The sequence below is a fragment of the Hypomesus nipponensis genome, chromosome 15 (genome assembly GCF_054491055.1).
Source record: "Hypomesus nipponensis isolate SF chromosome 15, ASM5449105v1, whole genome shotgun sequence".
In the NCBI taxonomy this organism is placed as follows: domain Eukaryota; kingdom Metazoa; phylum Chordata; class Actinopteri; order Osmeriformes; family Osmeridae; genus Hypomesus; species Hypomesus nipponensis.
Window position 1 is genome coordinate 7,219,739 of NC_140375.1, and position 12,641 is coordinate 7,232,379.

Consider the following 12,641-nt stretch of genomic DNA (forward strand, 5'->3'; position numbering starts at 1 on the left):
GACTTCAAGGGCACTTGTTTCATCCCCCTCACACCACGGCGGCACCAATGGCCTCCACTGCTACTAGTGAACAGAGCTCCCCACAAGTCAAATCAGAGAGAGAGGGAGGGTAGGCTCTGCCTGCCTGGCTGGCTGTACCGTCACACAGAATGACTCAGGGAGTGGAGAGGCTAGCAAATAAACGTATTGATTGATGCTGTTTATGCATGTAATCTTGTTCTGAATAATTCACATATCTTTTTATAGACTACTAAATCAATCACTACCTCCAGGCCCCACCCCAGCATCATTAACTCCCCCCCCCCAAAAAAAACACTCACATATCCTACACACATCTACCCCTAAGATCTTGGCTACCCCCCACACAAACACACACAAGTTGCTGTCATAGGTAGTGTCTTCATGATAAACCAAATCTTGTAGGAGAAGGACTTCCTTTCCAAACACGCACACACACACACCATATTCACGTCTGAAAGGTCATTCATAGCCGGACGTTTAGAATAACCAGAATGAGGGGTGAGATGGTGGTGGGGGGAGGTGTTCAAATCTAAATGTGGGGTCATTTGCGTGGAATAATCTGAAGGGGGGCTGGCAGGGGGGGGGGGGGGGGGGGGCTGGGTGGCACCATGCCCAGAGAGAGACAGCACCCCCTCTGACCCCTTTATATAATTCATCCCCCGGAATCCAGAAGCCTGGGTAGGTTGGTTCCTGCATGCGCACCCCCTTGCCCCCCCTTTCCCTTCACCCGAGCAGCGTAGGGTGGGGAAGGAGAGGAACATCTGAGGGCGGGGGTAGCATGGCCCCCTGACCTCCTATTAGAAGCAGGTAATGTCCCACATTAAAATTTCACACCGTCCCACGGGCCCTGCTGATGAGGCGGCCCAGACACTCTGAACTGAAGGAGTCTGGGTAGACAGAGAGAGGGGGGGGGGGGAGAGGAGGATAGAGAAGGATAGAGTGGGATAGAGATACAGAGGGTCGGAGAAGGAGAAAGATAAAGAGAATAAGGGAGTGAAATATTACCTAAAATAACATGCATGTATGCGTGTCAGTACCAAGCTAATTGTGCGTTATCAAGTCATCATCAATGTCAGAAAGCTAGAAAATGGGTGGCCTCTCTCTCTCTGTCCCCTTACCCTGCCTGTATCCTCACCCTTTCTTTCTCCCTCTCTCATTCACACATTTCATCCTCACATCAAAAAGTATTTTAAAACGCAACAGAAAGAGCAAGGAGAGAGTCCTGATAACCACCCAGGGACACCAGCATGAATGTGCCAGTGTGTGTGTGTGTGTGTGTGTGTCAGCACACGTGTGTGTTTCCATGTGTGTGCGTGTTTCCATGTGTGTGCATCTGTATGTGTGTGTGTTTGTTCAAGGGGAACTGGGGTAAATGAAACAGTGATATGAAAGACTGACCTGGTCCTAAGGGAGACTGTACCCCCCCCCCTCCCACCTGCCTGTCAGCTTGCGCTATTCAAAGCCCATTCCGGAATGTTCATTTGGAATGCGGATATCAAAGATGCGTGGAACACTGAGGGGAACAGTAGAACTTACCAGATGTTCCAGAGCTGCTTTGATGTTCGCTGCGTCTCTGCAACACAAGAACACATTTCCTCAACAGCAGATCCAGACACGGATCCACTCACACACAGATACACACACACACCGTTAGCGATACACATCCAGTTCCACATATTTAGACAGATCCACACACACAGGTACAGATATACAGACAGATACAAAGATCCAGATCTAGATACAGTGGAGTCAGAATAACACACCCTCCTCACCATCCCTGCATGCTGCTCTCATGAGCTCACAGTATACTGGTCTGAGTTATGTCATACCTGTTTAACCCTTACATACAGACCAGGCTGGTGACCGGACCAGCCGCTATCTAACCTCTCACCACAGCTGACCACAGATAGAACGTTTACAATTTGTTTTCTGTGTCAATCGATTAGCCTGTGTGTCATTTCCTGTTGGCGTGTCATTTCCTGTGTGTGTGTTAGTTCCTGTTTGTTTGCTGCCAGCCCGGCCTCCTGTTCCAGAGCTGTGCCATCCCATCACTGCAGAGGAACAAACGATTGCTCTGGGCAACGGAAAGGTGTTGGCTCTGTACTCAACACAACCATGACTATAATGTTAATAGGATAGCCTGAGTGGGGGGATTTCCATGTGTGTGTGTGTGCGTGTGTGACAGAGAGAGAAAGTGTATATTTCTACATTGAAAGACAATAATAGCTTAAACCTTGTGTACATGTAAACAGTGTGTGCTCCACAAAAGACAGGACTGAGGTGTAACGGGGTCCAGATAGGGTACTAAATGTGTCTGATCTGGACCAGAGTAATGGAGCCCAGATATACAGTCCCAGTATTTTCACATTTATGTCCAAACTTTTGACTGGTATAAATGTGTCTACAGCAGATTAACATCCCATCAAACAGGCACCATTTAATCAAAGGGAAAAACACAAGAATGAATGGTCCTTATTGCTAACCTTCCTGAGGAATGGACAATTAGCAAGTGAGAGGGAGCGAGCGAGCGAGAGACAGAGAGAGAGACAGAGAGAGACAGAGAGAGACAGAGAGAGAAAGAGAGAGAGAGTGTGTCTTGTGTATGTGTGTTGTGTGTGTGAGAGGGGTTAACTAATACCGTCTCTGCTCTGCTATAATGATTACTCCATCAGTAGAGAAGAGAAACTGGAAGCTTATTATCTGGGAATTAATATAAAACATGACTATGATTATGAGGGTGGGAATGGAGGGGGGGATGAGGGGAGGAAGGATGAGAGGAGGAGGGGAGGCAAAGGGGAGGAGGAGGAGGGGCAAACAGTAGGATTAAAAGAGCAAATTGGCAGTAAATAATAGATACAGTTTTGGCATATTTCAAAATTGCAGCCGAGGAAATCAAAAGATCAAGAGGAAGCAAACAGCACCCTCTCTCTCCCTACCCTCGCTCTCTCTCTCTCTCTCTCTCTCTCTCTCTCTCTCTCTCTCTCTCTCTCTCTCTCTCTCTCTCTCTCTCTCTCAATCTCTCTCTCTCTCTCTCTCTCTCTCTCTCTCTCTCTCTCTCTCCCTCCCTACCCTCTCTCTCTCCATCCCTACCCTCTCTCTCACTCTCTCTCCCTACCCTCTATCTCTCTCTCTCCCTCCATCTTTCTCTCCCTCCCTACACTCTCTCCTCACTCCCGCCCTCTCTCTCCCTCCCTACCCTCTCTCTCTCCCTACCCTCTCTCCCTCCATCTCTCCCTCCCTCCCTATCCTCTCTCTCTCCCTCCCTACCCTCTCTCTCTCCCTCTATCTTTCCAGCAACAGCATCCCACTGTAAAGCTACACCAGCAGCACCAGCAGCAGCAGCAGACTCTGTCAACCCCCCCTCATCCACTTCCTACCCACCTCTTTTCCCCTGCCTTCCTAACCTGCACAAACTAATCTGTATGAGAGAGAGAGAGAGCGAGAGGGAGAGCGAGAGAGGGAAATTTTAGTTATTTGTTTCTGTCTCAGTTAGTTCAGTCAACTGTATGCCACCACTTAAGAGAATCTTCATCTAGTTGTAATTACATCACACACACACACACACACATTTATTATACATGACCCGCTCAGGGGGGAGGGGAGAAAACACACACACATTAGTTACCGTGGCGACAGAGTGTGTAATCCCCTAATGAAGAGCAATTAGCAAGAAACAATCTAACATGGAGGAGACTGATGCTGCTGTCTCTGCTCTCTGCTACGCTCCTCCTCTCCTCCCTCCCTCCCTCGCTCCTCTCTTCCCTTGCTCCTCCTCTCCTCTCCCCCATCCCTCGTCTCCTAGCCTCGCTCAATGCTCTCCCCTCCCTCCCTCGCTCCTCTCCCCCATCGCATGCTTTTCTCTCCTCTCATTTCCTTTCTCTGTCCCTTGCTCCTCCTCTCCTCTGGCGCTTCTCTCCTCTCTTTCCTCTCCTCTCTGTCCTGTCCTCTGCTCTCCTGCCTGCCCTACTCCTCCTCTCATCCGCGTCCCCTGCTCTCATTTTCATTCTCTGCTGTCATGACTTCATCAATAGTCTGCTGGTCTCACACACACACACACACACACACACACACACACACACAGATCTTTACATTATCTTCTCTTCTACGTCCTATCTTCTCCTCCTCTCCATGGGGACTGATCTCTCTCTCCGTCTCCCCTTATCTCCCTCCCTCCCACCACCCCTCTCTGCTTTCCTTCAACACGGCAGCATCGATTTCTGAATTAGGCCAGGATATTAAATAATTAATATACTTGCTGTGATTGATGTTTTGCATTAGGCCAATATTAGGTTATCAATCAAAATCCACTTGGTTTAATGTAATAATATTGAAAAAATGTCAGGGCCTGTTGAGTCAATTTGTAGTTGAGGCAGGGCACACAGTAATGGAGCTGTTACACAAGACCCAGCAAGGATGGAGGAACAAGACAGAGAGGGTACAGGAGGGAGGAGGAGAGAGGGAGGGAGAGGGGGAGCGAGAGAGGGAGGGAAACAATCAGAGACAGAGAAGTGAGGGAGAGATGTAGAAAACGGAGTGAGTCTGGTGAAGAGAGAAAGAGAGGGGGTGAGAGAAGAGGGGGTGAGACAAATGCTGGGGTTCCAGTAAGGAGAACATTCGTTATGTGACTTAATTAAGTCAGAGTGGTCAAGCAGAACAGAGTGTTAAACAGGCTCAGGTCAACCAGGAGCTTCAAGCTGTCAATACTAGACCTGCTATCTGGATCCATCACTGTCCCTGTGCTGCTCTCCTCTTAATCTCCATCTCTCTCTCTCCATCTCTCTCTCTCTCTCTCCATCTCTCTCTCCCTCTCTCTCTCTCTCTCTCTCTCTCTCTCTCTCCCTCTCTCTCTCTCTCTCTCTCTCCCTCTCTCTCTCTGTATCGTTCTTTCTCTGCTGGTCTCCTTTCTCTCTATCCATATACCTCTCTCTATACCTCTCACTATACCTCTCTCTCTCTCTCTCTACACTCTCTCTCTATCTCTCTCTCTCTTTCTCTCTATCTCTCTCTTTATACCTCTCTCTATACCTCTCTCTCTATCCCTCTCTCTCTATATATAACTCTCTCTCTCTCTCTCTCTACACTCTCTCTCTATCTCTCTCTCTCTCTATCTCTCTCTTTATACCTCTCTCTATACCTCTCTCTCTATCCCGCTCTGCTTCTCTCCTTCCTCTCTCCATCTCTTTCCTCCCTTATCTCTATCTCTCCTTCCCTCTCGTTTTCTCTCATTACCCTTCTCGCTCTCCATCTCCTTCCCTCTCTCCCCCCTCTCTCCCAGGTAAAGAGGAGAGGTGTAGGACAGCTGGATAAGGAAGGCATCAGTCACAACTCCTCTTTCACGCCTCGCCAGGCGTGTCATTCACTCCTGTTACACACCTGATAAACACACCGGCTTAGTTATCACACACACACGCACACACAAACACGCACGTACACACACACAGATGAGATAAAACGCAAAAGCACAATAAGCTCAGCTTTCCCTGCTGCTGTGATATACATCTTTGCTCAACAGGCACATTGACATTAAAATTGCATTCTTGTGTGTGTGTGTGTGTGTGTTTGGGCAGTAAGCAGGGCCTGTCACTCCTTCTTCTCATAGCACAATAGAGTATATAACATGCGCATACACACACCAGTACATATTTAATCAGGTACACACACACACCTCACTAGCAAGGTCTGTAGTTTAATCCTGGCCTGGCTGCAGTCTGTTAAAGTGGGGGTAACCCTTTCTGTTCCTCTGAAAGAGGGTTAAGAACACTCAATAAAAGAGAGAGGGAGATGGAGGAAGAAAGGCTGAGGTTTAAGATGTGACACTGGCCTCTCTTCAGCTCGCGCCTTTGGACACACACACGTGCACGCACGTGCACATGCACGCACACACACACACACTCACAGGACAGACCGAAGCAGCCTGTCCAGACAGGACATTTAAGGATGTAAAATTAGTTTTTCTATTACTGACAGGAGAGGAGGAGAGGAGGAATAGATGAGGAGAGGACAAAGGGACCCAAGACAGAAAAAGCGAGGGAGAGAAAGACGGAGCAAGAGAATGGGAAGGCAAAAAAAAAAAAAGAGAGAAAGGGCAGGAGAAAAAGACAAGGAGAGAAAGGGGACAGAGAGACAGAGAGAGAGAGCAATCCATTTCCCCCAGGTTCCTTCAATAGGCAGCAGTTCCTATTCATGCCTCTCCAATTAGAGGCAGCTCTAATCAAGGGCTCCTGCTCCATCATTCAGACCACACAACTCCCTCTCCTCTCCCTATATACCTCCTCTCACCTCCTCTCTCTTCCTCTCTCTTCCTCTCTCTTCATCTCCCCTCCTCTCACCTCCTCTCTCTTCCTCTCCCCTCCTCTCACCTCCTCTCACCTCCTCTCTCTTCCTCTCCCCTCCTCTCTCCTCCTCTCTCTTCCTCTCCCCTCCTCTCTCCTCTTCTCTCTTCCTCTCCCCTCCTCTCTCCTCCTCTCTCTTCCTCTCCCCTCCTCTCACCTCCTCTCTCCTCCTCTCTCTTCCTCTCCCCTCCTCTCACCTCCTCTCTCTTCCTCTCCCCTCCTCTCTCCTCCTCTCTCTTCCTCTCCCCTCCTCTCTCCTCCTCTCCCCTCCTCTCTCCTCCTCTCTCTTCCTCTCCCCTCCTCTCTCCTCCTCTCTCTTCCTCTCTCTTCCTCTCCCCTCCTCTCTCCTCCTCTCTCCTCCTCTCTCTTCCTCTCTCTTCCTCTCACCTCCTCTCTCTTCCTTTCTCTTCCTCTCTCTTCCTCTCTCTTCCTCTCACCTCCTCTCAATATTCGTCCATTCTGGAAAGCCTGTGAAGGAAGTTTGGAACTCTCACACACAAAGATCTGGTCTGGGGTGTGTGTATGTGTATGGGGAGGTGTGTGTGTGTATGGGGAGGGGTGTGTATATGTAAGAAGGTGTGTGTGTGTGTGGGGTGGTTGGAGTCACATGTGGAGGTCTTCTACACCCTCCCCCCCCCCTTCCTTTCCCCATGCAGCCTAGCGCTCTGTCAGGGAACAATACTAGACCAGCACAGCATCTGCCACCTCCGAGTATGAAAAGATGATCTTGGCACTGAATAGGGAAAAAGGGGGGTGGGGGGGGTACGAAGAGGGAGAGGAGAGGTACAGAGGGAGGAGGGGAAAGAGAGAGGAGAGGAGGAGAGAGGAGAAGAGAGGAGGGGAGAGGTAGAGACGGGGGAGAAGAGAGGGACCAGGGCCAGAAGGTAGCTAGATAATCACCTGCTACCTAAACACACACATCCAGAGAATAGTTAGACCCACTGCAACATCTGTTACACACACACACGCTCACGCATGCACGAAGAGATCATTCTACTGCAGAGCACCGAGGCAGAGATCCCAGCATTTCTCATTTTTGTCTAAATGGAGCATGAAAAACACTAAATGGCTAAACCACGTCTAATCCTCTCTGTTATCTGCCCGTGCCTCCCTCAGTCCATCTCTCCATCCCTTCGGCCGCCACTCCCTCTTTCCCTCCCTCTCTCCCTCCACCACTCCCTCTCTCTCTCCACCCCTCCCTCCATCTCTCCACCTCTCCACCCCTCGCTCCATCTCTCCACCCCTCCCTCCATCTCTCCACCTCTCCACCCCTCGCTCCATCTCTCCACCCCTTCCTCCATCTCTCCACCTCTCCACCCCTCGCTACATCTCTACACCCCTTCCTCCATCTCTCCACCTCTCCACCCCTCCCTCCATCATCTCTCCACCCCTCCCTCCATCATCTCTCCACCCCTCCCTCCATCATCTCTCCACCCCTCCCTCCATCATCTGTCCACCCCTCCCTCCTCCACCCCTCCATCCCTCCCTCCACCTGTCCTGCCATCTCTTCCTGGGCAGGTCTGTGTCAGCTGGATCCTTGTTATCCGCTTTAGCCCTCATTTGCATCTCTCTCTCTCTCTCTCTCTCTCTCTCTCTCTCTCTCTCTCTCCCTCTCTCTCTCTCTCTCCCTCTCTCTCTCCCTCTCTCTCTCCCTCTCTCCCTCTCTCTCTCCCTCTCTCCTGCCCCAGTCTGTTAGCCTCTCATCTACATAATCAATATGACAGCCTTATTTTTCTGATGCTAACCGGCTTTGTGTGGCGAGGTGTCTGTGTCCAGGCCAGTCATGGCCCTCTTTAGGCCTAATTAGATTAGGGCGATCATCCAGGCTCTGCAGAGAGGGTGTACAGCAGGGATAAGTGGCCACTCAGCCCTCCTGTCACTTGGCCTTAGGGCTGAGGCTAAGGCTGGGGTTGGGGTTGGGGCTACTGTTCTAACTCTTTCCGTCTCTCTTCCCCCCTCCCTCCCTGTTTCTTTCCCTCTTCCTTCCTTCCTTCCTGCCTCCAGCAGCCAGTTGTGTAAATCTCTCTCTGTTCTCCGTCTGTCAGTCACAAAACAAAACTACATGGCCCCGAGACCAGCTCAGCCTGCTGGGAGGGTCGTCAGGTGTGTGTGTGTGTGTATGAATGTGTGTATGTGGGGAGGGGGGGGGTCAAGGTCAGGTTTAGGAAAAATACGAGTTTGACCCAAGGCTCTGTAGTCTTATATACATAAAAACAAGAAAGCAAACACACACACGTGTGTGTGTGGGTGTGTGCGTCCTCTGCTCAGTCACAACACCAAGGTGACTTATTAGAATCAGGAAATCAAACCTGGGTCTATTTTCCCCTGGTTATTCACCTCATGTACAGGAACTCCAACTACTGTTGAGTTGGTGGTTGTGAGGGGGGAGAGGCACACACAGAGACGGGACAGTCTCTTAGTCTCACCCGTAGGAAGATCTCTCCTAACCTGTCCTCCCCCCTGTCCCCCTCCCCAGTCCACACCCACACAGAGACTGGGAGACTGAGCGAGAGAGAGAGGAACAGACAGACAGATTACTATATTGAGATGAGACAGTGAGAAAAATTGAGAGCAGGAAAAACACATTTTGTTGTTGAGGACATTTCCATAACCCTCCTAAATCTGCTGGCCCACTCCGCTTTCCATAACCTGCTGCTTCTAATCCTGCAGCTCCTACGCCCCATAAAACAGCTAGCCAGACGCATTACCACAAACACACACACAGCCAGAAGTATTACCACAAACACACACACAGCCAGAAGTATTACCACAAACACACACACACACATGGCCAGATGCATTACCTAGCACACACACACACAGCCGGACGTATGAACACACAGGCACGCACGCACACACACACACACACACACTGCCATGACCGGAAACAGGCATAAATTGGAGTAGGAGATGGTTATTGATTGAGGGGAGGAGGAGAAAGGAGAGGAGTGGAGAGCAGATGACGGGAGAGGAGAGGACTGGAGAGGACAGGATAGAGGGATAGAGGGACAGAAGGATGGATGGATAGAGGGATGGATGGTGGAGAGCAGGGTAATTGGATAGGGGGATCTGGTCTCTGTCATCACGCTCCAGGCCTGGCTTCTCTCTGTGCCGACGGCAGCCCTCACACACACACACACACACTCACACACACATACACACTGTGTGGTTCTGTCCTGTGTGGTTCAGGAGCCTGAAGGGGCCTCGAATTAGCGCGTGTGTGTGTGCTTCTTTAACTTACTCCTAAATGGCTAAACAGATTACAGAGCGTGCTAAGTGGATTGTCACAGTTCTCTATCGCTCACTATGGGTGTCTGTTCACAGATTACTGGTGACTAGACTCCAGCTCCACCACACACACACACACACACACACACACACACACAGATCGACAGCAGTTGAAAGACAGTAGCTGTACCTATCAGCCCTCACTCTGCTGTCTGGGGGAGATGTGTATGTGTGTGTGTGTGTGTGTGCATGTGAGTGTGTATTAGTAGTAGCTGATAGATGTTGAGAAGAAGCTGAGAAGAGAGTACCATTGACTGACCTCCCACAACACACTGAGAACAGGAGGGAGGGAGGGAGGGAGGGAGGGAGGGAGGGAGGGAGGGAGGGAGGGAGGGAGGGAGGGAGGGAGGGAGGGAGGGAGGGAGGGAGGGAGGGAGGGAGGGAGGGAGGGAGGGAGGGAGGGAGGGAGGGAGGGAGGGAGGGAGGGAGGGAGGGAGGGAGGGAGGGAGGGAGGGAGGGAGGGAGGGAGGGAGGGAGGGAGGGAGGGAGGGAGGGAGGGAGGGAGGGAGGGAGGGAGGGAGGGAGGGAGGGAGGGAGGGAGGGAGGGAGGGAGGGAGGGAGGGAGGGAGGGAGGGAGGGAGGGAGGGAGGGAGGGAGGGAGGGAGGGATCACAGTGTGTATAACATGTCCATCCTGAGGCAGTCTTTACTTTATGTTTATGCTGTTGATGAGAGGAAGCTGTCTTGCCAGTGAGTGACACTGTGAATACACACACACACACAAACACACACACACAGATAAACACACAGAGGATTACACTGAGCAAAGCCTCGATCCTGACCCTCTGGTCTAGACTGGGCAAACACACACTTACAATTCTGTTTGCATTTCCTCCCCTTGGTAAACACTAAGCCTGACCAGTCAATGATCCACCACAACAAACATAGACACGTACGTGCGTGCACACACACACACACACACACACACCCCACAATCAACCATTTACCCTTTGCCACTGGTGAAAGGCAACAAGATCTCCTAACAACGTCTCGTCTTCTTCAATAAATTTTGCATGAAAACACGCTGGCGGAGCAGAGAGCCTGCTGTCACACTGCAGCCCTACTAAATGTTTAATGACAACAACACACACACACACACACACACACACACACACAGCTCTGTGTCAGGCTGACACTCTGTGGGGCCCCCCTTTCATCCTGACAGACACTCTAAAGAGCTTCACACCCCAAGCAGTGTGTTTGTGTGTGTGCGTGTGTGTGCTGGGGGGTTAACTTAACATAACGAAGCCGTATTCCAGATTAGAGCTGAGGAAGAAGGTAAAACACGGTAAAGAGAGGAGACTTGACAGGAAGCCTGTGTTTTACATCCAGACTGGTAAAATCACCTCACATCTGAAGGCTGTCTTGACAGGCCGCACGCACACACACACACACACACACACCCACCCACACACACACACCGAGGCCAGCTTTGAATGGATGTGTGTGTCTCTTCTGTGTGTACCTCTCTCATCCTCTTCCATTCACACGCACTAGCATACACAGAGTCACACTACCGTATCGTAGATCCAGTCCACACACACACAGAGACTAAGCGGGGTCAGCAGATAGTATCACAGATCAGTATCGTTGCTTTAAGGATATTGGAGCCTTAATAAGGGAGATATTCTGTTGGCCTTTATTTCAGTGTTCCCTTTATTTGTTTAGCTGATAGCCATCTCAGAAAGATAATGTGTGGAACAAATAAATAAAACACACACACATAAATACATATATATAGCCCCTTTAAAACAAAAAATCAATGGAGGCCGATTGCTGGTAATAGCAGCCACCATGGTAAAAGCCTGTGGTGAGTGTGGGCATTAAACCATGGCTTATAGGGCTGTGCTGTGGAGATGGATTCCACAGGTAAATCAATGCTACAAAACCACTCCACATACCTTCTAGCACATTCTGAACCCTGCCAATACATGAGAATACAATTAGGGTTCCCTCAGCAGACTGCGACTGTATTAGGTCAACCTGAAATAACTGTGACATCATAACAGGGGCATTTGGGGCCCAAGACTCTAATACGGTTACCTCATCGTGGAGGGATTTTGTTCAGAGTCTAAAAATACATGTAAATACAGGAATGTGTGCAAAGGGGTCAGAAGTCATGTCCACAGTCTCCACTGGGCATTCTCTGTTGGCCCTCTGGGCTGAGTGTGACTGTTTGGCGTACTTGTTATGACTGACAGCTCCTGGGCACCAATCACATCAGTATCCTTGCCAATTAGGTTAGAGCATGCCGAAGGGGGCGGGAGTTGGGGTTGTACCAGGTAGGGAGGAGACAATCCACTAGCAGCATTACATGGGGACTGAATGCAATATTACTGCTGTACTGATATTTAAAAGGGATGGAGAGATGGATAGAGAGATGGATGGAGAGATGGATGGAGAGATGGATAGAGAGATGGATAGAGAGATGGATAAGCTGGTGATTTGGGATCTGTTCTTTAGATATCAAAGCTTTGATACACCCGGCAGTACTTAATACTTGATGCACCAGGGTATACATAACCTGTTAAAAATGTGTGTGAGAGAGAGAGAGAGAGAGAGAGAGAGAGAGAGAGAGAGAGAGAGAGAGAGAGAGAGAATGAAAGAAAAACGAAAAAAAGAAGAAAGTGTCATCCTACCGTTTGTGAGCTCTTTCCTTCTCCCTCTCCTTCTCTCTCTCCTTTTCCTTCTCCCTCTCCTTCTCTCTCTCCCTCTCTCGGTCGCGAGCCTTGCGGCGGTCTCGGCTGCGACTTCTCCTCTTGCTGCCACGACCTCCACTGCTCCTGCTCCTTGACCTCTTGTGGCGGGAACGGGACCTGGACACACAATAACACACCAATTAGGCAACAGACGGCAACACAGCACACCAATTAGACAAGAGATGAATACACAATGCACCAATCATGGTGGGGTATGGAGGGAGGGAAGAAAGGTGGCGGATGGAGTGACAAAGAAAGGGGGGAGAAGGGAGGTGGTAGGATGGAGGGATGGTTGGGAGTAT

General features: G+C 50.2%; 1 protein-coding gene across 3 annotated transcripts in view; it reads right to left on the reverse strand.

Annotated features, from left to right (window-relative positions):
* Positions 1–12,641, reverse strand: part of rsrc1 (arginine/serine-rich coiled-coil 1) — a 77,461-nt gene that overhangs the window by 44,803 nt on the left and 20,017 nt on the right. For all 3 annotated transcript variants that reach the window (XM_084674610.1, XM_084674611.1, XM_084674612.1), the window contains 2 exons: positions 12,280–12,456; positions 1,558–1,594 (listed from right to left, as the gene is read on the reverse strand). In XM_084674610.1, the coding sequence (XP_084530736.1) occupies positions 1,558–1,594; positions 12,280–12,456 (214 nt within the window). The remainder of the gene's footprint in view (positions 1–1,557; positions 1,595–12,279; positions 12,457–12,641) is intronic.